This window comes from Ciconia boyciana, chromosome 5 (genome assembly GCF_034638445.1).
Source record: "Ciconia boyciana chromosome 5, ASM3463844v1, whole genome shotgun sequence".
Taxonomy (NCBI): Eukaryota; Metazoa; Chordata; class Aves; order Ciconiiformes; family Ciconiidae; genus Ciconia; species Ciconia boyciana.
Genome location: NC_132938.1, coordinates 71093492 through 71120482, shown reverse-complemented (window position 1 = coordinate 71120482; position 26991 = coordinate 71093492). Strand labels below are relative to the sequence as shown.

The 26991-nt window shown below is 40.1% G+C and overlaps 1 protein-coding gene across 4 annotated transcripts in view; it reads right to left on the bottom strand.

Moving 5' to 3' along the window:
* Window positions 1-9198: 9198 nt before the first annotated feature.
* Window positions 9199-26991, bottom strand: part of MGAT4D (MGAT4 family member D) — a 48106-nt gene continuing 30313 nt past the window's right edge. For all 4 annotated transcript variants that reach the window (XM_072863020.1, XM_072863021.1, XM_072863019.1 and 1 more), the window contains 9 exons: window positions 25888-25963; window positions 20651-20762; window positions 19587-19717; window positions 15553-15660; window positions 14467-14660; window positions 12269-12347; window positions 12070-12148; window positions 10689-10801; window positions 9199-10127 (listed from right to left, as the gene is read on the bottom strand). In XM_072863020.1, the coding sequence (XP_072719121.1) occupies window positions 10101-10127; window positions 10689-10801; window positions 12070-12148; window positions 12269-12347; window positions 14467-14660; window positions 15553-15660; window positions 19587-19717; window positions 20651-20762; window positions 25888-25963 (919 nt within the window). In that variant the 3' untranslated portion in view covers window positions 9199-10100. The remainder of the gene's footprint in view (window positions 10128-10688; window positions 10802-12069; window positions 12149-12268; window positions 12348-14466; window positions 14661-15552; window positions 15661-19586; window positions 19718-20650; window positions 20763-25887; window positions 25964-26991) is intronic.

The following is a 26991-nucleotide window of genomic DNA, read 5'->3' as shown; positions in this document are numbered from 1 at the left end:
TGCTCTTGTAAGACATTTTCAAAACCTTGAATTACTTTTAGCCATTACTGGTCATACTAAATATTCTGCTACTGAGGTGCTTTCTGTGTCTGAGAAAGCAGTCACCCTCTTAGTTATATCATCGCTCTTTAGAGATGATATTGTTTACCACTACAACCCTAATATCCCAGCAATTCAAGATACCACCTTATACTGGAAGTGTGAGTCTTTCTTTCTTTCTTCCTGGCTTTATCAGATTCACTAAGCAATTCAAACGTTAAATTATTTATCATTCAATTTATAATATCTGCAAGTTCTATCAAGCAACACATATAGAGATCAAACAGTATCAGGGCTAAAAACCCCCACATCCCAGTACGACTGTACTACTAATGTCCAAAAAGAAAATAATTTTTTTCGGTATTCCTTTTAAGATCTATTAATTTAATATTGACTGCACTGATTATATTTAGAGCTAAAACCCAGAAGTATCATAAAGAAGTGTTTCACACACTAGTGCTATGTCAATATTAGGAAATCATCAAAATCCTCCCATCTTCTGACAAATACCTATTTTCCACAAAACTACATTAATTACCTGACCATTCTTTTTTTCTCCCTCACTATCATCCACAATCCATGCCGTTCTTTGTGGGACTTTTCACCCTGCTGTGTATTTTGCTTGAGGATGGCAAGTCCATGGTTTCCTCTCTTCTCAGTTATTAACGCAGTGATACATCTCAAAAGTTATCTGCAAATTTTACTAGGTTTTTTGTAATTTTTAAAAAATTTTAATTAAAAACTACAGATGTTGTTAAATCATAGACCTCCTTGGCCAATTCTAGAACTTAAAATAATCATGCCCTGAAGATTTAAAGTCATTCAGTTTATCATATGTGAACATTCAATCTTATAGTGTACTTTTGAACACCTCTGTCTGGAAGCTATCACACTTAGTTTTACTACCCCCATTTTCTTGTTCTTAATCATTGTATTAGGACAAACAGTTGATGAATTTCATACCAATACCTTCCAGGACTCCTTAGCTCTTAGCTAAAGTGGCATATATTAATCAGGTATTAGACTTGCTTTTTTAGCATAAAATTTGCCTACCTTACTTTAGCTAGTTTGTCATGCAGGTGGTCTCCTCCTCTTCTCCTAAAGCAGATGAAGAGATACATCTTTCTTTGTCAATACATTTCAGGTGTACTTTGTGTACGATCCAAAATGCCTTTCACTTACATAGCTGTAATTTTACTGTAATTAGCCCCATCCACTTTTGTTCCATACACAGACCAGCAAGGGCATCCAAGAAATCAGACTAGTACTCACCTTTCCACACAGTTCCCTTCCAAAACTCCTGATGCTTTCACTTCATTCATGCCGAGTCTTACCACTACTCCCTGATCCTAGCCTAGGACATTCCTAATTTCATTCAGTCTTCAATTATATCTCTTACTTTTCCCTTCAAGAAGAGAAGGCACACTTTTTTGACCTTTGACCTTCTGACACATTTTAAAAATAATCCCAGAAACACTGAAATATGTTATCAAGAACAATTACAGTTATCACTCAATTGTCAGGAGTGACAAACAGGACCATTACATCTTTTACTTTTGTGAACTCTGCCAGTGCTACAGTCTTAGAATGTAAAATAAATCTTTCAACTAAGCTGAAGAGTTTCTGGTCTCAAAATAGAACTTCACACTACAAATTTAATTGTCTTTAAAACCTACTGAACTTTCCTAATTAACACATGAAGACCTATGAAAAACCTTTCCTTATTCTTTCCTCAAGGTGACCATAGAAACAAGCCAAAAGGATCCCCATTGTTAAAAGCTCCTCAGCAGAACAAAACAAGTTATCCCAGTCTATGGCACTCACACAAACACCGAACATGTTTACTAGCAGTCTTGGCCTAAACACCAAAGACCAGTGACTTCCAAACCATCTTTCAGGGAGCTACAGCAAACAGGTAATTGCAAAACCATGCATCTTGACAGTAGTTTCAATTAGGAATGTGATATCGCTATAGTATGACCCATGAGAAAACTGGATAGCCCTTCCTCAGTTTGAAAAGCCGTAGTCATAGAAGTTGAGTCACAGAATTTTTCCAATAACAATTATGCCTCCAAAATGGGATTCCCGGTCATTCCTTTTGGGATGGGCAGCTTATATTCAGCTTTCTCTAGATAAACATATTGACAATTCTGTCATATATATGTAACTTCAGATCTGTAATTTTAAGCTTAATTTTTGCAGAGCTTGGTCACTCTTTACCATGGGAACATGCGTAACTACAGCACATCTACACATCAGAAGAGCCGTTTGAGCCAGCAGTACTATTGTAAAGCACGCTCTTGGGACCAGCAACAGTGCTGCAACATCAGCACAATATTGCACCTCAAGTAACGAGCCACTGTTTCTGAGACACATACTAGTATTTAAGAAGGACAATAGGCATAAACTGAAAGAACATTCTGACTGAGTATTAGACTTTTTATCCCCACGAGGGCAGGCAAGCAGCAGTACAGGCTGCCTAGTCTCAGTCCTTGGGGTTCTCCAAGACCGACTGGGTAAAGCTCTGAGCAACCTGATCTGACCTCAGAGCTGACCCTGCCGTGAGCAGCGGGTTGGAGTAGGGACCTCCTGGGGTCCCTTCCCACCTGAATGATTTGATTTCTACAGATGGCTGCACAGTGCAAGTATGTCAATCTTCAGACCTCTGCATCATGGTCTTTTGCATATTCTACACATGCTATTAAATTAATGGCATTGTTATTCCATTTGATGTGGAACTAAACAGAGGTCAGGATCTTTTAGATTATTACTAACTTTCCCTTAGACTTTGCAGGGGGTCATGCCTTTTTCATGAAACTCTCAGAGTTCTGCATTCTCCAGCAGAAAGGGAGTAAGACTGCTATTAACAGCCTTTCTCACTCAGAGGTCTAAAGCTCCTGCATCCAGTACCAACACGTGGGCTTTTCCTAGCGCCACACACCAATTCCATCCTGGGCAACAGAAAGTGGTGTTTTTTCCCCCCACCCGTTCTTCCATCCATAACCACACGCTGCCTTATTCCTCCCTCACAGAGCTGCACCAGCATCAACCTGACCAAAGACAGCATCCAGCTGAAACTGCTCCATGAAAAGCACCCAGGAGTTCTAACACAACTTTTTATTTTTCCTTTATTTTGTGTGAAAATTGTACTTTCCTATCTTTTGCTGAAGTGTTAAAAACATTGTACTAAAATAAGTGTTAAATACATAATTCAGCAATTACTCAAGCTGCAATGCCGCGCTCATGCAGGTGCCTTTTCAAGCTCTTTCGTTGCTACAGTTAGCTTGAGTAAAGCCTCTAGAAAGAGGTCATTTTTCAATTTAAAAAAAAAAAAGTTGGCGTCAAGCGGCGACTCGCTGTTCAGATGGTGCCTAAAGCTAACCCCCTTCCCGCATTTTATACGGAGACCGCCCGCCGCAGGAGCAACCCCGGCTGCCGCCGCCGCACAACCGCGCCTGGCCACGGGGGACCGCGGTCCTCCCGCGAGGCGGCTTCCCCTCAGGCGCGGGGCCGGGCCCCGAAAGCCGCCCCCCGGCTGCTCCCCCCCCCCCAAAGCCACCCGCAGGAGCCCCGCCGCCGGCCGGGAGGGGCGGGCGAGCCGGGGGGCCACAGCCACGGAGGGGGGCCACAGCTACCGGGGGGGGCCCACAGCCACCGGGGGGCCACAGCCACCGGGGGGCCACAGCCACCGGGGGGGGGGGGGGGGGGCGTGGCACAACCCTGCTCGCGCTTCCAGCCCTCCCGCCGCGGGCAGCCTCACCGCTAACGGCCGGCGCGCGAGGAAGCCCGGCGGCGGGGAGGCGGGAACGGGCAGGAGAGCCGCTGACCTCCTCCCTCCCCCGCCACACGCAGAGCGCCGGCGGAGACCCACCCTCGCACCTGCGGGGCGGCGGGGGGGGGAACGGACGGGCGCTGCGGGGGGCCGCCGACACGCACCCTCCCGCCGCCACCGCGGGCCCGGGCGGCCGCCGCTCCCCCCCCCCGCCCTAGTTATCAAACACCGCAACGCAAAGAACATCCGCCCCGCGCCGACGGCCAGCCCCCCGCGCGGGGCGAGCGGCGGCCGCAGCGGCAGGCCCAGCACAGCCCCTCCCCGCGGCGGGCGGATTACCGGCGGCGAGATCCCCTCCGCGCCCCGCTCGCCGACCCCGGCCGCCTTTCCCAGCGCATCACCGGCTGCGCATGCGCAAAGCCTCCCCCGAGGCTCGCACGGATGCGGGCGGCGAGGAGCAGGTGCTGCCGCTCCGCCCAGGCCAATCACGGCGCAGCAGGCGCGGCCTTGCCCAATCCGCGCGCGAACCACGACCTCAAAGAGCCGCCGCGGAGCGGGTGTGGGCGAGGCCGGCGGGCAGGTAGCCGCGCCAATCGAGGGCGCCCTCCGTGCGGCCTGCGCCAATCGCGGCTCGGTCCGCGGATGCCGCCCTCCCCGCACGTGGTGCCCGAGCCAATCGCAGCCCCCTCCCGGGCTGCCCCTCGGCTTCGCCGCGACGACGCCACTCGGCGCCCGGGCCCGCCCACGCGTTTGCCACTTCCCTGGCCACGGCGGCGATCGCTCTGCCCCGCCTTGAAGAAGAGTTGCTAGGAGAGACGGCAGATTCAGTTACGTTGGGTTTGACGTGCATCGGTGCGTGCTGCGGCGTGGAGTTTCTGAGATACGCTTTGCCATCATGGCCACCGTCAGTGGGACCTTACGTTTGCTGTGGTGGTATCGTCGTGCTCCACGCACCTGTGGTCAGTGATCGGGATGGATGAAGCCGTGGCGGCTTCTCCATCGCTAATTGGAGCAATTTAGCTCAAATGGCTCAAACAAAGCCCTTTGTGACAATGGGAGACTCAGTCTAGCGATCCAGTCTATATCTGAGGGATCGCTAAGTGGAGCAGCTACTGCATTAATTCCTGTCTGATTTTTTGAAAGCCTCACCCAGGCCTGCTGAACATGGCAGGTACGCGGTTACCGCCCTGAGGAGCTTTCTGGCTTGGCTCAAGTTGTATCTTTGCACTCTGGGCAGTGTACAATTCACGAGCATTTAAAACGTTATCCATGGCACCGATACTTGAAACTTGCAGGGGAGGGCTGAGACAAAAGCAATTCCTTGAGGAATCATGAGGAACATAGTTGTTCTAGCTGCCCAGCTGCTGGCAAACCGGGTCAGGGTTTGGTATGTTTGCATGTAACACCGCGTGACTTGACGACTCGTATCATCAAAGCCTTCCTCCTAGCCAAAGGCTGTAGGGGTTGCTGTCTTCATTGCAAGCTCAGTGTTTGTTCTGGACACCAACCATCACACCAGTATTTGTGAGATCAACCATATAACTACAGCCACTACCTTTCATTCTTACTGTTGAATCTCTCTGAAGGGTGCATCTGCAACTCTTCACTGAAGACTGCTTTTGAAAAGTACACTCCTGTGCAGCCAAGGGCATGTGTCATTGCACTATCAGCCATCCCCTCAAACGCAGCCAGATTTCACTGCCCAAGAAATTCTTATTAAGGCACATATGCAGAGATTTTCTTTCCATTGCCTATGAAACTGTGGGTCTGTGAAAGAAAAGAAGGAAGTACCAGAAAAGGTGATAGCCATAAGCAAAAGTGGTACTTTTTTCTCATAACTCTAAGCCTTTTTCAGCCAGCACTCAGGCCACAAGAATCTGTTTTATGTTATTTGATTCTTACCATGTTGCGGAAACTGTCTTTTGGACATAACAGTTATGGCCTATGCACCATTAAGCTAAGCTTCCCCTGATTGAGAAATGGTACCATTTCTCAGTCATATGATTCTATGATTCTAATGCTGATCAGAAAGACCTGTTATGCCTTAATTCAAATCCTTATTTAATGTACTTTTGAGAAATGGTACCATAGTCCTTCAGAAACTTCAATCTTCAGACATCTCTAGCTAAAAAAAATGAAGGAATGTTCTTGAGCAATCCATCATGAAACCAAGACAGATGAAAACAATCCTCCTAGTTTGAAATACACATACATCCCTTTAGAAGCGATTGCAGAATTAAAGATTTCTGCTTGCTGCAGAATTGATTCTTAATATTCCTACCGTTCATTGTAAGGCATCTATGAAAGATTTATCTGGAATCTTACATTTATGCAAATAAATAATAGTTTAAAAAAACTTCCATAACCCAAAACACTCTCAAATAAGACAATTAGTTTGTGCAACCAATAGTACAGCTAACAAATGTGTGACTTATGAGTAATAGAAAAAGTAAATGTTGGGGAAAATTGGGATCCTTGTGTATGGGACACTATCCACTTACTTCCTCAAACATGTGAGAGAGAAGATTTTCAATTCAATAAGCAAATACATCTCCAACTTTGGATTAAATATCTCCTAATTAATTTTAATAGATAACCCTGTTAAGGGGCTAGTCTCTGTTAAGAGTCTAGTCTCTTCTCAGTGTACATTTAGCATCCATTAGCATCTACAGTAGATGTGTGCTTGTATTAAGCTGTGCAAAAAGACATAGTGACACTGATGAGATTAGGAGCCCACGTAATTAATGGAAATAAAAACATTTTTAAAAAATCGGTAAAGCCAAGTTCATAACTGCCTTTTGTATTGAAGACAAATGTTAGCATTCCCCTTTCAAAAGTCCCTCAAAAGATTTAAGAATGGAGACACAAGTCTCCATTCTTGTCTCAAGAGTTCAGAGAAATTAATAACTACACTCCAGTGAGAATCAAAATGGGTTGAATAAACCGTCATCAATATTGAATTAACTTGAAAAATGTGCTTTCTTCCCACACAGGCATGTAACCTGATTTGGTACATGTACAATGAGCCTGAGGTAGTCAATATTTTCGAGACCATGTTTTAAACCACATGAAAATAGGGAAATAAAATTTCCTACTGGAGGAGCTTGGTGATCTGGTATGGAGTCTGAAACTCCTTTCATGGTTGTTTTTTGACTTAGGCTTACTGCCTTTGTTTTTCTAAGTTACAATCACAATGCCTACACTGCAAAAAACAGTCACCCGTAAAGTTAGAGGATGTTCCTTATCCCCTGGATCTGTTACCTGAACTGAAGCTTCCCACGAGGAGGCCTCTCTGCAGCCTTTAAACTGGCCTCAGAGCCGCGGCGTGCGAAGGCGCTTGCAGGTTCAGTGCACAGGATTATTGAATGGAAAACCACAAGCAGGAACTTGCTTGCAGGGTGGAAAGGAAGCTGCACGTGTTCTGTAACCGCTCTTTGCCTAACAGAGACCGTTACGAACAAACGCAGCTAATTCACTCTGCAGTGGTGGTTGTTGGTATTAACATGCAAAAGTATCTAAGTGTACTTCCATTACACCCCACGGTCTTAGACTTCCTGGGGCTGTAACGCTCACTGTTCAGCTATTACTTCTTCACTGAAAATCCAGAGTTCCTCTCAGAAGGTTCCTTTGGTGGAGGAAGTGGAGCTGTGGAGCTGTGGTTCTACAGACTGTGCAAGAAACCTCTGCACTCCACAAAGCACAGGGAAGAATCAGGACTAAGCAAAATTTTACTTAAACGGTGCATATGCAAGCATTCATTATTTATTATTTCAACATTAAAAACCTCGTGTACATCAAAGTGATGGGAAGTGTATTCCGTGATTGCAATGGTTATGTAAAATATGTAAAGATAGAAACAGAATTAATGAAGCACAAAGCTGGCAGTGCAGAATGAAAAAAATATATTTACAAAGTATTTACAAAAAGTCCTGTCACTTCCTAATATAATTTCAGGTATTCTGATGAGCTTTTTGAAATTATGCTTCGTTAGAGTGAAATCTCATTTCACTGCAAAAATAAGAGATTTTTGGTAACAAAAGATATTACCTTAGTATTTTCCGTGTTTTCACTGATTAATAATCGCTCTGAAATTTCCTCCTTACAGTGACGCTTCCCTGTAACAAGTGAGTGTAAGGCAAGCTGAATGCAGACACTGCTCCCAGCTTGTGACTCTGTTGCAGTGAAAGCAATGGCAAAAGAAGATCTTAAATTTTTACTAGATCACGCACTTAATTAGTAAAATGTTCTACAAGAAATGCTCTTCCTACTTTGATTTCTACTTCTTTCATCTTTTGATGGCAGGTGAAACAGCCTTATAAGAGGGCATTTCAGACTATAGAGTTACAGTACATTTACAAGAACTTGCCATTCTGAAGCGTTTGACAAGATCCTGAAGATGAAGATAATCCCCATGAGCCAATGTGATTTCAATGAGAATATGAAAAGCTGTGATATGCTAAGAACTGAACTAAGGTGTCAGGAGAAGACCTACACTTTAATCATTTTCATACCCATACAAGTTTCTAAAGCTCTGTAGGAAAAAAACCCCAAGTGTTCTGTAGGTTATCTGTTGTTTTGCTTTTTGGGTAGAGGGCCCTATTCACTTCAATTTGTTTTTCCCCAAAGCTGCTAAAGCACTTCAGGTTAAGAGAAAGAATGACTTCAGAGCACTCAATTTTGTCTTCCCTTATTGTAATCTAAGTTGCATTTTATTCCCTAGTACAAGTTTTTGTGAATAAATGTCTCGGACTCCTCATTCAGCATGATCTGAAGGGCAATTCTGAGCAGGATCAGAGGGATGTGGCTCTGCCCTTCTCGTGCCAGGTAGTTCGATGCAGAACCACTTTATTTCCCTTCTTTCCCTCGTTGCAGTTTTAGCCACTGCTTTTTAACGATCCACTGGTCTCACTTTCACTCAAGCCTTTGTTTTACTGTAAGTGCTGATGGATAAAGGTGTCCCTCTGTGTATTAATTCTTACCCTGCATTAAACTCTTAACCTAATGAAGGCTGCAATATTTGGTCCAAGAAATAAATGCATACATACGTACATATATATATATATATATATATCTACATGCACATATATATCTAGCACCACAGTATATAAACACTACTATACTTATCAAAATATTATTAGAGGTGGTCTTTAAAAAAATCACCCTTCTGAACTGTTTTAATGTAAGAAAATAAATTTAATCTTACTCTAAATAAAAATACTCTTGCATTAAGAATACAATTCTACATTAATTTAACCCCCTTAAATCCATGCAAAAGTGTATGGTGCAACTTATTTCTTGCTGTCTGCTGTCAGGATGCAATGTATGTGCAGGAGAATGAGGGTGCAGTCGTGCTGCAAGTGTTAAGGAAGTGATGCGGGAATTCTGCACATTAACAGGTAGATGTCCAAGGTGGACTGTCATTTCACAAAACCATTTCAAATGAGACTACTGTGGTTTACCTTTTATTTTCAAATTTATGTTGAGTTTTGCCTTGTGACCAGGATTTAAGTACCAGCACATACTGATTATCAAATTACAGGATCCAAAATTTTATTTAAATAGTTTTTCTTTCTACAAAAATAGTTACACATAATACCCTTATTATGTCCTGTAGTTAACTCAATGCACAATTCACTGAAAAGTTTTGCAATCCTCCGAACAATACCTGTTTACATTTCAAGTTATTCAAATGGTAACTTGTAGGCACTTCCCATTTAAAAAAAAATTAAACGTAACTTACGCTACATTAAGGCTGAAACACACTTCTTCTGTTAAGTTTGAGATCCATTTTCATATTGTTAAGTTGTTCCTATCTCTGTGGACTGCTCTAAATACTTGCAATGAATATTGACAAATTTTCCTTCAGTTCTACTTTTCCTCCAAAATTGGAGTTGAAAACTGTCTCCTTAATATCTTTCAAAAATGTCCGTCTTTTTTGTTCTGGTGAAACTGACCATACTTTTATGCTTTATTCCCTGAGACAGCCTGTAACACCTTATCAATTGTTTATAATAATATATATTGAATGTTGCCAAGCTAAGGTGAGATTTTTATATATGACACCTTACTCAAGAACATTTTATAGAAATTACTAACATAATTGGGTTCTTTATAGCTTTTAATATTCTTTATATAAAGATTTAATAGTTATCTCAACTCTTTCCTAATACACAGTATTAAGAATTAAATGGGTTTGGATTTGTTCTTTTTACCCAGCCAGTTTTTTGTTGCTGTTAGCCTAGTTTTCAAACAATCTGTACCAAGCGACACGTCAAAAATGTATTTTTTTTCAGTTTTCAGATGTCTTGATAAGTACCTGAAAAAAAAAAAAAAAAAATATTTTCTAAAATCTGCAGAAGCATGGCCTAAGACATTAGCTTTTCCTTCCTTCCAACTATGGCTGTAGTGTAAGGCTGTAGTAATTCTCTTCAGTGACTTCTGCTGAATATTTTCTACTTACGGGGTCACACACATTCAGACTCTTGGGAGAAACTTGAAGAATAAAAAAATCACATGTTAATCTGAAAATGTTTGCATAGGATAATTAATATCCAAGATGGTGACTAAAAAAAGCTAGAAAAGCCTCCCTGTCTCCTTTGGTTGGTTTGTTTATCATGACCCAAAGTCTAGTGGCTGTACTTACAGCACTGCAAAACTGGAGAATCATCCCATTTGAGCATTTCCAGCACTTTTTCTATGAAGTAAATTTAACTTCTCCCCTGAATAATTAATATAATTCTCCATGTGTGTGAGTTTCTCTGCACAAAATCCCATTCAAAATTAAATAAAAATTAATGATTATCAATACTATATGGTAGGAAGAACTGAAACTCATCTGATAAAGCTTTAATTAAAATGCTTTTATTAACATGCTTACCTCACTGAGTATTGCCCATACAGGAGAATCAGAATTGACTGATAAACGAATAGCCTGTATTTTTCCAATTGACTGATTGATACTGCCTTCTGCAATTCCATTTTCAAAAGCCCCTAAATAGAAAATAAAACAAGACCCATACAAACATATATTAGAATGAAATATGCTTCCAAGTGAACTTATGCAAAAGCTCTAAATTACAAATTATAAATTAACTCCAGGGATACAACATTAGGGAAAAAAACCTTTTGGAAAAGGTCAAACAATAACAACTGAAAGATAAAGCTATAAGCAAGAGGAAGGATTCATTCCTTCAGTTACAGCAACTAGGAGCTGGAGAAGAATACAAGAAAATAAAGAACCTAGAGCTACAAATGTTAAAAAATAAATTTAAATACGTTAGCAGTGACCATATACATATGGCACACATGGTCATGTTAAATAATCTAAAAGACCTTTTCCGAGAAGTATGATTATTTTTAAAAAGATATATTAGGAATCATGGACCAATGCTGATACGTTTCTTCACTAGTTCAATGCTTTATAACTAACCTTATTAAACTGGCATAAAATCACTGCAGACAAATTAAAAACTTATCCCATGTATGATACTCGTTTCCTGTCAACTTGCATGTGCAACTGTGAGGTGACAGCATTTCGGTTTGGATCTCTATTAGAGCAAAACAGCCCTGAGGAGGTGGGAGAGAGGTGCAAATCAAAGCAAACAAGAAGCGTTGGTCAGGTGAAAGTGGTTCATTGGGAGAAAAGAGCAATTATGTGGTAGAAGAGACAGAAGAAAGTGGCAAGCAAAACAGATCTCCCAATAGTCCATTTTTGTTCCCATAGCGGCATTTTAGTTTAGGTAATAGTAGAAACCAGGCCTTGGCAAGCATGTGGAGAATCTGCAGCTCATTTAAGAGAAGTCACACACCACCCTGAGGAAGGAAGAAGGGGAAGCAGGAGTGGGGACAAAAAGGGGGAAGGTGCATTGCGTTATGCTTCATCTTCATTTCAGGTTGGAGGACAAGTTAATGCTGTCATCATCATAAGAAATCCTTGTCTTCAGCTAAGGCTGCAAAACCCAAACCAGAATCAATAATGCTATTAAGACCTTGCAGAGACTGCAATTAGTTTTTCTTCTAATTAGATGCCTTGGCTTTTGCCACTGCTGGTAGGGTTCTTCATTATTTAAAACAAAATAGGTTAGTCATTGGTCAAACATCATATACTATAATATGCAGTAGTGCAAAGGGTTTCTTTTCCTTACTAGTTCACCTTGGAATGTTGTACTTATTACAGAGTTAATGAAATTCTCAAATGCAGAAACATTTTATACAGAAGAACAAAATATCTGGTTTTGATGTGACAATAAATAACGTACCTATTTTTAAATAGCCATCTTTGGTTGCTGGGTAGTTAAATTTACTTCCATTGTCAACCAGTTCTTTTCTTAGCATTTCCTGTAAAAAATGAAACAATAATATCTCCAGAAATATTTTCTAGGGCATGACATTTTATGCTGAACATGATTCTTAAAATGAAATAGCACTGTGTATTACAGTTGGAAATGAGAGACTTACATCAGCTGGCAACACTTCCACGGTAGTGTTAAACATTTTGTCACCAGGGTGCTCCATGTTTCCACTTCTGAATAAGTACCTGATGATAAAGGTATATTATTTCCAGGTATTTTATACTTCAGAAAAGTTCTAGGGAAGTAATTCTTTCCAGTTTTGAAGGAAAGTGTCAAATACCTTTTCTTTAATTAGTTGTGGGCTATAGAGAACAGAAACAGGCATTGAAACTTTCTAGTGTATGACCAAATCATACGAGAGGCTTTTTATTTTAAACAGAACAAGCATTAAACCTATCTTTCTCTGGAACCACGAATGCAACTGTTCCCCCTTTTCAGTGCTGAAGTTCCAAATAAATTAACTTTCCAAATTTAAACGGCTAAGGAAGATCTGCCCTCTGATTCCTCTCACCCTAAGGCCGAGGTGAGATGGGCTTCTAGAATGCAATAGCAGCAAAAATCCCTGTTTCTACTAGACCATATGCTACATGCCAACAGAATCCCCCTTTTTATCAATACTGATCAATTCAGGTGCTTCTAAATAATCTCCTTTATAGCCAATGAGCAACAGCACTGTCAAAGCAAGAATCCAAGCAAAAACACTTATGAGATTTAAAAAAAATTAATAAATCCCTGTTTGGTTTTAAATTTCTGGCATTAGAGTTCTTAGGTTTTTAGATTCAAAAAGAGCTAAGGAAATTTAAAGCATCAACCTCCCTCCTATGGTGTCAAACAATCTTAAGACCTAAGAAGACCACCAAATATTATAGGATTAACTATATGTTTTCACAGGTTAGCAATGTGATGGGGCTGGGACCATTAGGCAATACCATATGTAAGTTAGTTTCATCCAGTACAGCTGGTAACAGGAAAATGCAAAAATACAGGCTACCCAAGTTTCTCAAAGCATAAACCAGTTAATTAACAGTGTTTATCACAGAATACCAGTGTTCATTATAACAACTGCAATTTAGTGCAGCTCACTAGATGGAGATACAGACTTGCTTTCTTAGATTTTTTTTTTTTTTTAATAAATGAGAGACCACAATCTTTGCAGAAATGGAAGTCTCTTAGTTTTGTGACCAGTTTTGGGAAGAAGTGTAAGTCACACCTGTGAAGGAGTTTTCTCTCTGAATATCATTACAGAGATATGGTAATTATGGTAATTTGTGTCAGAGACGCTCTCCTGGAACCATATTTCTTGCTAGGTTAGTTTTAACGCAGATCTGTTCTCCAGTCTGACACAGAGAGAAGAAGAAACTTTGCTGAACCAGGCAGGACTGCTTCTTTCGGTGCCAGCCTCAATTTGTATTGTTAATGGAGTACATCCTTCTGCAAAACACTTCTCTATCTTAAGCTACAGGTGTCTATTCCTTTCAGAGACGCCCAAGTTGAATGATGTGAAAACAGAGAAGATAGTTTCATCTCTTAGAATGAGAAAAATATTCAGGGTTAGACTTGGCTGTAGATGCAAACACGTGAAGTTAGAAGGCTGGCTGTGACCCAAGTGTTCAAGCGCTTATTACAGGCAATGGAGATACACTCAATACCGTCAATGCAACTTAGCAACTGGCTCAGGTGACCAAACGGAGAATGAGATACGTAGCTGTCTAGCTTCCACTGACTGTATCAAGTAGTCTCTATCTGTCACGCATGGTAGGAGCTTACACACCTACCTTACGTAGACATCTCTACTGTAAACGCCTACATTCAAGTCTCTGAATCTTCAACTGAATCCCACCTTTATTAACTCACTCTTCATTATTTCCCCACAAGAGCGATATTTTCTCTTCACTTTCACCTACACTGATAAGTGTCTGGTCTGGGACACGGCCTTTGACTTGACATCATGCAAACAGCCTTTCTGTTGACAACTATAGAAATAAAGCTTTCACTGCTTCCATTGATGAAATTCATTAGTTAAAAACAAACTCCCTTGAGAATTATCATAAGAGAATGTAAAATATTTAACTGAAGAAATAAAAGGAAAAACATTTAAGAAGCTCTCTAAATACCAAGGAAGAAATGTATTTCAGGAGGGGAATTCAAGAAGGGGAGCAGATAAATAGCAAATCATGGATTTTTTTGTCAGTAACGAGGCTATGGTTTATGCGAACAGTTGAGCACTGGTGATTTTGAACAGACTCAATCATTTCCAAACTGGATATATTTAGGTTTCCATATTCCATATCATATAATACTTACTTTTCAACTTTCAGTGGATTTAAAAAGGTGAAGCTGATGTAGTCCCCTGCCACTGGAGCTGAAGCCCAAAAACAGTCTTTTCCTGTATAAACTTTTTCCAAGGTATATTGCTGGTATATTCTTAGGCTTGTATCCACTTTTGCAGGTGGATTATTATGTGCTTTATGTAGCACATTTTTGCCAAAATCTTTATCCTGTTGGATATAAAAAAATGTAATTTCACTCATACAATGAAAAAAAAGTGCTCCAATATCTTGAATTACTACAGGAAGCTATTCCAGAAAATAATTACCTCAGTGTCAAGAAATATACAATCTATGTCTAATAGAAATAGCATATTCATTTCAGTGTTATCACTGAGACTCAATGTTACAGTTTGTAGACAGAGCTGTACTGATTATTTCTCAGTTGCCTAGATTTAAAAATAAACCTCTCCACAGTAAGCTATTTCATAGTTGTCTACTATGCCTTCTGCCAGAACACCTGAAATTGGTCTCTGCTAAAGGCTACATAAGCCTCTAGTCTCATCCAATACAGCAATTTGAATGATGTCATGACTAGTCTAAATGGCGCCATCAGGACATCCCTGAAGTCTGGTGCTTCATTGCTCTTGTCCTTATCAGATACGTGGTAGATCCACTATTAGCCCTCCAAACTCTCCCTAAAAATCTATGGCCATCATGATAGCCACACTCTTGTCCTACCAGTACACCACCTTCTTAATAGTCCCTCATATTGGGATTGTGGAGTATTCGGCCAAAATAAACCATCATAGCCGTTTGTGTTTCTACGGTGCAGAGCACAGGAAACCTTGTGCTGTGAAGAGGGTTCTTACGTGCCATGAAATGCTACTATGACTGGTACAAGTGTTCAGATTAGAGATTCAAAGATGTTTGTGCAGAAGCAGTGTGCTCCACCTGCAGTTTAGATGCCAGATCAATATTCTCCCCCAAATCTGTAAACCAACATTCTTGGATATGGAAATGCCATCTAATGCCAAAGATGCAATGCTTGAAACTGATTTGAGAAACAAGTTGGAACACAAGCATATCATTTAGAAATATGGCATTAATTTCTTATCCTTACTTTCAAATTCTGTATCTTCCCAGCTAATGACGAATAAAGTCCCACATGCTGAAAGAGAGATGGTTTAGCACGGATACGTAACTTTGCCTTTTCCTTTTCGCAGTGTATCTGGAAAGAAAGCAAAAGGGAGTGAAGTTTTATTTAAATAAAGGAGAGACAAACTACGTTCCATAAGGCAGTTTCATTATGTAGTTGAGGGTATGGGTCCAGGTTTTTTATCCATATTTAAATGAGTAATCCTTAGATTAACAGTCACCTTATTTCAAACAGACTGTTTCTAGACCTAAACTCGTAATTCCACTCGTGGCGCTATGTAGATTTGAAGGCTCAACCACCACTAATTCAGGGAATTCTGCACTGTATACCATCAATCACACCTCAGAGTGACAAAAATGGACCTCAAATCTGAAACGGATTGATTTTTTTTAACTGTTTCTGGCAAATTTCATTTCAACTCTTGGCCTTGCCGTATCATTCTAATTAAACTATTTTGACCAAAACTGACCTTCTTGAGATAGATTCTGGTTACATTTCAATCTTTATTGTTTTGGCTATTTCTGCTATGTTTGACAGGCTTATAATGTACTATACTGTACTATAAGTTATGTATCTTTTATCTTATAATTACATAAAGGCCTTAGATACTGTATTTCAATCCTGATTTTCCAGTTTAGTACACTTCATGACATGACATATACTAGGGAATTAAATAGCTGTAATTTGTACTAATTTCTGAGTTTCCTGATTTTTGAATGATAGCAAATTATTTCTTTAAATGTAATTTTTTGCTCTGTATCTATAGAGCATCACAGTTTGATACAATGAAGCAAACGTGCTACAACAATTAACGAGACATAACGAAGCATACTGGCATAGAACAGAGCAAAGAGCTAAAATGAGACTCCCTGGGTTCTACTCTCAGTTCTGCCACAGAATTATTGTATGAGTTTGGAAGATCATTTAACTTCTCTGTAGCCCAGGTCTCACATCTTTAGATTTGAGAGGATAATGTGTTTACCTCTTCAATCAAGTGCTTTCAGTTCTATAAACGAAAAATGCTACATAAGCTATATCAATGCCTTCTAAAGCTAGAAGTGATAAAGCCTTCACTCAGCTGGCTTAAACACCAAAACTCGTGGGGGATTTATGGTTTCCACAGAAGTACTAATTAAAAGTTCAAAACCACCTGGAAGGCTATAAAAAGAACTAAGTATTTTTATGTTTGCCCACAGCAAATGTTCAGCAAAACAATGTAAAAACACAATACATGCAAATTGATTTATTGGCAGCTGTTTCTTTGAAAAGCACACTATACTTTTGCTAGGAAAAAAATCATTATAAGAAAATAAATTTGTGATCTTTCTACTGATAGGGTTTGCAGTTCATCCCCTATAATAATGTAGTCTCTAGCATATCTCCTTTTATGCTATGGCAGCACTACCAAAAGAGCTACTGATGGTAGCAGCTGAGAATAATCAGTAGCACAGGACTGGTCATTTGTGCAGGAACGGAGATGAGGCTCCTCGTTGAGCCAGGGCTCCCATCTGTGCAGCCTGCTAGTCCCCACTGCACGTGATAGATACATGCCACTGCATACGGTCACAGAACCATAGAATGCTTTGGGTTGGAAGGGACCTTTAAAGATCATCCAGTTCCAACCCCCCCGCCATGGGCAGGGACATCTTTCACTAGATCGGGTTGCTCAAAGGCCCATCCAACCTGGCCTTGAACACTTCCAGGGATGGGGCATCCACAGCTTCTCTGGGCAACCTGCTCCAGCGTCTCGCCACCCTCACTGTAAAAAATGTCTTCCTTACGTCCAATCTAAATCTACCCTCTTTCAATTTAAGACTGTTGCCCCTTGTCCTGTCACAACAGGCCCTGGTAGAAAGTCTTTCTCTGTCTTTCTTACAGGCCCCCTTTAAGTATTGAAAGGCTGCAATAAGGTCTCCCCGCAGCCTTCTCTTCTCCAGGCTGAACAGCCCCAACTCTCTCAGCCCGTCTTCACAGGAGAGGTGCTCCAGCCCTCGGATCATTTTTGTGGCCCTCCTCTGGACCCGCTCCAACAGGTCCATGTCTTTTTTGTACTGGGGACCCCAGAACTGGATGATGGTTCACAGGAGGTAAACATGATGAAGTTTCTGAACCACACAGAGATCTGATGGCTCTGATCATCACACACTGTCTTTTTCAACTCGGTGAGCAGATGTAGCTGAATCTTGGTATGTTAATACTCAGCCCAGGCTGAGTATTAAACATGTGCCAAACACCCATCACCACAGGATGGCACATAAAAGCCACGAACGGGTGCCCTGTTGACCCTCCCGGGAGGCATAGTGTGTGATCACTTAGTGACACTCTTAGTTGCTTGGAAAGGGGAAAGCGTGAGGATTTCTGTCAGCTTGCCTTCTCTGGCGCCTGTAGGAAAGTGCACTGCTTTAGTCTGTCAGAGGAGGAGCAGCAGCTGGGATCTCTGTCCTTCTTCCAGCCTCCGTTTTCTGCATTCCCATGAATAGTCCCAGTAGGTCATGCCACTGGTCATTCCCACCCAAGGACAGCGCGCGCCTGACTTGTCTTAATAGGTTTTTGCTGCTCACAGCAATTGAAATTGCAATTGCAGAAGTGAAACTCACTAGAAACTTCCTGATACGACCGGGCTTTGGCATGGCCAGAGCAGACTCGCATGAGCTGCCTGCCTGCCTGCCTTTCAGGAACACAACTTTGTTTTAGGTATGAATCAGGTCTTAGAACCTAGAACAGTCATTTAAAAAATAAAAGTAAAATGTTTCATCTATTGGATGAAAGTTGACACATGTTAGATCTGGAATGGGTGATGTTAACATAACAGTATCTTTTTTTAATTCTGTTATCACAGGCAGGCAAGAACCTAAATTAGAGGTACTTGAGGCTCACTCTAACTCCTATGAGCTGGCCTAATCCATGCGGTAGGACTTCAAAGCTTACTCCTATCTGTATGAAGTGGGAATCAAGACTCTTCAGTGGCATTACTAAGTGTAAAACCAGGGATCTGCCACTATCCCCAGGAGTCACCTCTGCTACACAGTAAAACTTGAAGCTTGTTTGTTCTGCTCCCCTCAATCTCCTGCTCCGCACAACTCCTATCTGTCTCTTCTTCCTTCTTTATCAACACAAAACTAACATGTGCGAACACCTGGAGTGGGGACTGGCTATGCTAATCAAACAAAGCTCTTGAACCTTAAAATCAAGAAGGAGCAGAAATTCTGGTCAGTCCTCCGTGGCACAGTCTGTTATACAAGAAAAGTGTGAGCAGTTACCAGCGTCAAAGACTGGTGAGAGAAAGAATGCAAAAGGACATAAAGAAATACTTATCATTGAGCTCACCTGTAGTGCTAGAAATGGCACCTTTTGCAATTCAACACAACTGTTTTTTCCATTTTCAGTGAAAAGTATCATTTAGTTCGTTCAATCTACATGTTTATTACATGAAAATTAACTCTATCCCAGCCGAAACCAGGACACCCTGCATTTTTTTTTCCAGGCAACCAGTCAATTTTTTTCCCAGGTAGTAAAATATTTAAAGCAAAACACTTAAGTTTTGCTTCCTAAAAGAAAGGAATTGGTATGCAAAATTCAGAACAACTGTGGTTGTAAAATTCTATGGTTTACTGACTTTCATATTAGAAGGTCAGCAGAAGGTTACGAGAAGTGGTAGTCCACTTAGGTTTACATATTCAAAATTTTCTTGGTGCTGCAGGGTTGCCTGCGTGACCAGCTGCACGCAGATGTGGGCTTGTGCTGCCCATGTTCTGAGCTGATGGAGGGAAAACAGCTCTGGTGTGGAAATCTGAATTTCTGTGAGTCAGGCCACTCCATATGCCCTAATGGGCTCAAACACTGTGCCACCCTGTGCAGATCTGCAGCAGATCTTTCCCCACAAATTCCAAAGTAAGTCAGGTTTGAGAGATTTCTCTTCTGCTTTTTACAAATAAATTATTTTGTCACTGAGACTGTTTGAATATTACTTATGTTCATAAATTCATAGACATACTTACTGCATCCTTTTCTGGATTGCACACTTTAACCCAGAGCAGGTGGTCTATAAGCCAGTCTATGGGCTTATCTTTATAAAACATGAGAAAAAATTCCACGATGAGTGGCAGGTCTTCTGATTTAAACAATTTTCCTGAAAGCAAGACAAGAAGTTGCATATTCAGATATTTTTATTGCTGTGCAAAAATCACCAGCTTTATGTTTACTCCAGCCTTAAACACATGGATGTAATTCTGATACTTAGTGGAAATTTCACACAGCCTCCAGCTTTGGAGATCTGCTTATCCTCCAGCTTGTTGGGATTTTGAAAAGATTTCCATTCCATGCCTGGAGATATTCTCACATAGTCAACCAGCTGACTAATAAAGCATGCAGTTATATCCTAGTTCCAAACACAAATCTGCCAGTCACCTGTATCAGTGTGTCAGATGAAACAAAGTCTGAGTAACTCCTCAAAATGCTAGACATGCAATTTCACTAGCAATACTATACTGAATGTCTTTATATTAAGACCTAGATATGAAAAATGCTGCTTTTAAAATACTATCACTGTTCATTTAGTTCTCTTGCTATTTGTATTAGCAGATTTTGTTAGATTTCTTTGTTTGACCTAACACTTAAGAGGTGTTATCACAAGTAAATTGTATTAGAACTGAAGAAAAAATATAAAAAGAAACTTACTACTAAAAATAATAAAAACCCTTCCCTATGATACGGGATGCATGTTCTGCTCCACAAAGGAAAGGAAGCACATTTTTATAGATGGTTCAAATTCCATTCTTGAAAAGAAGACTACATGCTACAGGGGCACATAGTGCCCCGAGGTGGAACAGTTTGCTTCTTATGGGAACCCAACTATTAGATCCTATGCTGAGGAGACTCTGCATTAAAAAGACAGTTTGAGAGAGCACAGAAAGTACAAGACTTTCAGTGGGAGCTATCCTGAAGAACTAAGGAAGTTTTGCTATGTGAGTGCTTCCATGTTTTGAAATGTAACTCCGAGTAAGACCTACTTGACCTACACAGCTCCAAATCCAGTTGACCCTGCTGAGGTCTTAATACTTACCAATAAATCCAAGGTGGGAGAACTCGAGAATCATCCAGTCTTGGGACTGTTTAGCAGCAAAATTTTGTATACTTTGAATATAATCAGGTTTGGCTATAATATCGTCTTCCAGCTGGGAAAAAAAAAAGCAACAAAAAACAGAAGGCAAGTGGTGGTGATGTTGCCACATGTAAGTGATAACTGCATTGTGTTTGACTGCTGTACAGTGGGTACTGAAGTTGTGCCAAACTACAGTGGATTGCTATTCAGCTTCTACATATATCCCTGTTTCAGTATCATTCATTAAATATTTTACAGGAGTGACTATAACACCATGAGCACTTCTCACTTTTTTGAGAAAGGAGGACTCGCTACCTTAAAGAGATCTCACTTAAAAGAAAACATTAAGCAAGAAGATAGAGGTTAAAGAAGAAGACAGTAGAGACAGTTTGTACTGAAGTTGTATAAGCATTGATAAACAGCAGGAACAAATTGTTTGAAAAGAGAGGCATCAAGCAGATGGTTAAAAGCTCTGTAGAGTAGCTTGGGCAGACTTTGTCCTACCTAAAAGGTGACTGAGAGGAACTGTGGATGATTACTGAGATGCTAGTAGACAGCAAGTTGTTTCAGGGAATACTAGTCATGAAAGAAGGAACATGCTGTGAAGCACACTGAAAGACAGGAATACATAGAGCTTTCGAGGTGTTGTAAAGGCTGACACTGAATACAGCAGTAGAGCCAGCTAAAGGATACTCGGAAAAGGAGCCTGACATCCATCAAGGAAATGGGAGAGGCCTTGGCTGCATTCTTGCAGGGCTTTCAGAGAAGAATCGGGGATCTGAAAAGCCAGAAGCTGTTCCAGTTACTAAAGCTGAGGACAAGTCCAAACAAGGAGTTTAGAGGTAATGGAAAGGACACAAAGGAAATAAATGAACTCCAGAAATAATTAAGGTGCAAGTAATTCAGGGTTTGAATTCACTATGGGTGTGAAAAACACAGGAAGAGAAGGCTAAGCCTTCAGGAAAATGTTGTTGGGGTGCAGTGTAATTATACAGTTAATTTGATCTAACTGCTGTACTTCATTGGCCCTGGTGCTTGTCTGGTGGGACTGGAATCTGATTCAGAAAGCTAAATAGGTAGAAAATGAACACTATGAGAAAAAAAATGCACGGTTTCCTGCTGGTTTTGCATCCTCAACTGACTCTGTGCAGAGTCAGCAGCAAGAGCATGAGAGAGCAGGTCCACAGCTTTTAGCTTATTTTGGCCATTACTACAAGTGTAGGGCTGGCGGGGGAGAAATGTGTTGTCAACAGTGAACCCAGGAGGAAGTAGAATGAAGTCTGAAAGACAAGATTAAGAGATCTGTTTTGACCCTGTCAGCTTTTGCTGATGGTAAGATAACAAAAAGTAGATAGATGGAGATGAACTGATCAAGATGAATGCTTATTAACAGATTCTGAGATCTGGGAATTGAGTCGAGGTGACAGTTATGCAGAAGAGAACAAAAAACCCCCCCAAACATCAACTTACAAGAAAACTTGCATAAAATAATTTGAGCTAAGAGGATTATCCAGTAGCTAGATCTAAAGGGAGAAGAGCAAGGAATCAAAGAGAGTTTCAGAGAATCCTTATCAAAGAGAGTTTCAGAGAATCCTTAAAGAGAAAGTGAGGGGCACCCAAAACAGGACAAAAGGCAGAGAGAGGAATATCTCAAAAACCTAGTGAGACCACCATATTGAGAAATACTAGAAGAAAGTGTACAAAAGTAGTAAAGATGAAAAATATAGAGGCTGTGATACAAAGTGGGTGTAAATGTGGTTATGAACTGAAAGTAGTTTTGCATAGCGAGAAGTCTGAAACAGCCTTTTCTGAAGCTGGCAGTTAAAAGTGCATATTGGAGAATGTGGTTTGATATCCTATGTAGCGCAGGCCATTAAAAGTTGTTTACTTAACCCTGTACTAAGCCCCATAATTTGTGTTCAACTAAAGCACATCTTCTTGAAGACAATCTGCCATTGCTTAGAGATTTCAGTATCAGTTCTTTTACAGTAAGTTATACTATGTGTAATTATCCTGAACGTTTAGTACGTGGTACCCAAATTCTAATTTGAATTTTTCTGGCTTCAGCTTACAGCTGTTTGTTTTTCATATGCTGTTATCCACCAAAGGAGATTATGCAGTGGTTGTACACAGCTGGATCAGGAAGTTTAAGATACGAACTGTCTAGTCCATTTGCCCCATTGCCATGAGAAAGCCAGCAGAACACATCATCGCAGCTAATTTCCCTTCACTCATCAGTACTTTGGGATGAAAAAAGAAACGTGCCCAATAGCAAGGCTATGGAAATTTCCTAAATGATAGACAATAAATGGGTTTCCATTCGTTTTTCTTACGTGGGTTATCTGTCTAAGAGAAGTAAAAATGAAGAAGCGATAAAAAAGGGGTAGCACGCAATGGAAGTTTAGGCATTCAGACAGGAAAGTATCTTCCTTTCTAAATTATATTAGGGTATTTTTATATTTTGAATCACCGTTCAATGAATATGTGAAGACTGTTAAGCTGAAAAATCTTATTCTCTCATTTTCCACAGAAAACAAACCTCCAATGAAAATTTAAGCTAAAAATGCACTTTCATGAAAGTTATTCCTTTTAGGAACTCTACCAAATAACAGGCTTGACCTAGAGTCTAGGGGGGGGAGGGGGGGGGGGGGGAATCAATACAAAGACTCCTAATGACTTAACTGAGCTATTGCTCAGGCCTTAAAACCATTAGAGAAACACACTGGAGAAATTATTATAATGGTGTACGGGTAAGTGCTGCCAGCAATATATATTACCAGTATATACATATGTTATATATAAATACACAAAGCTCTCCCAGCCTCCACGAGGAAAAAACTCATGAGGTGAAAAAAGCATAGCAGTAGTTCAGGTAACTAAGTTTGAAGTTTCTAACAGATTTTAACTGAAGATACTAAAAGATTTATTTAATATTTTATTTTGGTTCACCTGAGTGCTAATAGAAAACACTTCCCAAAAAATGCTGTATCTGAGCTTCTCAAAGATGCTTTCAGATTTGCAATGTTTAATCACTTCAGAAGGAACTAAGTCTATACGGACACAAAGAACAAATGGTTCTCCTCACTACTAGGTTGGGATTTGAATGCCTGCTTTTATGGCTGTGTTAGGATCCCATTATCTTGCCTCTGACATTATTACAAGTGCCTCAAGGGGCTCTGGTGGACTCCAGGAAGTATAGTGAAAGTGGAAACAAGTATTTCAAAGTTCTCTTAGTTTTTTATTGATGAAGAAAACTTCACAAAAAAGCCCAAAAGGAGCAGTAGCTGGTTGGGAGGGGGGAAGACAGGCAAAGTAGAAGGGATGCTTCAAGTAGAAGAGATGAGATGCGATGAGATGACTGATGGGATTTATTGTCTTTTTCAAAGATTATGTTTGATCAGTAGGTAAGGTTCATCCACAGTGTAACCCCGTTAGCTTCAATGGACTTCACAAAGCTACTTGCTTAAATCCTGATTCAGCAGTGTCCTAGAATGAGTGTTTATGTGTTTATTCAGCTAAGATCTTGCCTGGCTCATGATATCATGTAGACGTTAAGAGTAATTACATAGGCTTATCTTCTTTCAAAATTCAGAAGTTAATATCAGTCACCCAAATGATACTATTCCTGACAAAACAGTAAATAAAATCTAAGCTAGTTCAAGTTTTCCCTAAGATTACTGAAGTAAATCTTTGTACCAGGCTGAGGAAAGGGATTTTTAAGCTATTTGCTTTCCATTAATACAAGGCTTCCAAATGGAGGGAGATCATAACTAACTTTATGGCAGCATGTGTTCCTTCTTTTCACCTGTACTCTACAGAGTACTTTCTGGGCAGACCGGCATCTGTGCTACAGAAGCAGCTGCAGACTGGACACACAAATGAAGAAGTGGATATACTAGGTAACGGTATGAGGAAAGCATAGTTTATTTCTAAGAAAATTGTGAATGCAGCCATAACTACCAACAGACCATCACAATCCAGGCTTTGCTCCGAATAACACAGTTCAGTCCTTATATAATGTTCCTGATGAGAAAACACATATTCTCAAATTTCTTTAAAAATACAAATACATAAGTAAGTGATTTCCATGCAAACATGAATGCTTGGAGAACTTTATAATGGAAAGGGACATTAAGTGTCTGGCAGCATGCTTAACTATTCCCTTCACCACGTTTCCCAGGCCTTAATGCTCTAGTGCACTTAGTAAACTTGGGTAGTGTTCTTAAAAAGATACAAAAGTCAGGGGAAAATACTTCATTTTCCAGTAAACTTTAACTGCTCAATAGACAACATTTTTCTTTGTCCACCTGTCTTCTGAGTGCCTATGCCAAATTTGAGAACGGAGCATAGACTCTTGAGTAGCCCAGCTCAAATGCGTTTGTGTTAAATGCTGACAAAGATTGTACGAGATGCCTGCTCTTGCGGTCTTCTCTTCTGCTTCTGGGAATCTTGTGATGTACTTACATGATACAGAGACTGAGGCCTGTTCGAGCAGGAGAAGACCCAGGAAAACTAAGAACTAAGCAAAATGCTGTTCTGAGCTTTTTTTAAAACTGTTGACATTCACAAGCTACATGAAATTTTATGGATCTGTTCCATTATTGAACAGTCATGATAAATTTTTGAATCTCTGGTGGTGATCATCGTCTTTATGGTGTGCAAATTAGGACAAATCTATAATGATGGCTAAACTAAGCCTGAATGCATGGGGATCTTCTTAAAGTCTAACACTCTAAATCTTCTGGAGAATTTAGGATCTGTACCAACTTTCAGTTTAACCTTGTCTCCAGTGTCACTATACTGGTATGTTTCCCTATCTGTCCGGGTTTTTTGGTTCATTGTGATCTCAGCTATAACCTGGACCTACCACCACTATTCTGTCTTGCTGCACCAAGTGAAAAAAACATTAAACTCTGACTTTCTTAACCTAATCAAATAAGGGTTTCATGCTTCAGTTACCTTGTTATTCAACCTCACAAATGACAGGAAGGTACAGATGGATTTAATCAAATAGTACCTGGCTGCAAGATGTATATAAACACAGAAATACGTGGATGCTTGTAAAGAGCACAGGCAAAATACACAGAAAATGACAATAGATTGCTGATTTTATTGAGGCCTTTGAAACAAATTAAAATTGCCAAAGCTAATAATCAGTACAGATGTATTGCAGCTACTTAATGATAATGTGAACATACCTGTAAATAAAATGTTCCCTTAGGTTGGGCATATAGCATTAAAAAGCTATAATCCAAATTCTGTTTAGTTCTCCACCTAAACATAAGCAGCAAATTCTGATAAGCTTTTTGGGGGGGTTGCAAGAGTTATTTCTATAATAAAAGCATTTCTAATGCTCTGCAGTTTTTTCTCTACAGTAAAATTGCAAGGTTGAGTATTCTAACTCCTTGTTAAGTGAATAAAAATTCCTCTATAAGCAGTGTAAACATTTGTAAATAATTTGACTTTCCTATAAAAGTTAACATGAACTAAGCAAAAAAATTTGATCTGTATCAGTACAGCCTGAAACAAAATGTCTAACAAGTATATTAATGTCAAATGACTTAAAGATTCTACTCATTATATTATGAACAGTAGAGATCGACACACAATGATTATTTAAAGTACTAAAATTAAGTGCTTTTACTGGTGAACAGCATGGAAAACAGGTTGATAAACTTCATTTTCAGGTTTAAATGTAAACACAGTTTTTTTTCTACAAAGTGCCAGAGGATGAAGCTGATGTTTGATAATCAATGCTAAAAGACTAGAGTAATTTATCAGTATTTAATTAGCATAGAAGTATCTGATTCAAATCTAATCATATATGAAACTTAAGTATAAGTGTGTAAACATGTTTATGCTCTGAAAGATAAAAGGCTTATCTATAAACCCAGTATACATGCATACATACACTTGCTGATTTCCTTCAACCTAAACTCGCAGTACTGCAGCTCTCTTGCTGCATTGCTGGGGTAGCTTCTGATAAATTAGTTATTGCTGATGAAAGAAAATTAGTTTCCTCCAATAAATTTATTTTGTTAGGTTATAATTTCTGTATCAGTGAATTTGGGGCACATGAGCGAATGAAATCACCAGTTAGGATATATTATTAGCAGGAGTATAAAAAGTCCATGATCCCCAAAAGTTAGGTCATTAATTAAACCCACAGTAGTTGTTACTAGTTAGCTAAGGGGCCACGTGGGGTTTCCTTCATGTGTTCACAGAGCCTCTCCCTTATCTCTCACATAAAACATTTTCCTATTTTTTCCTTTATGACCAGATCATCTAGCCTATCACCTCTT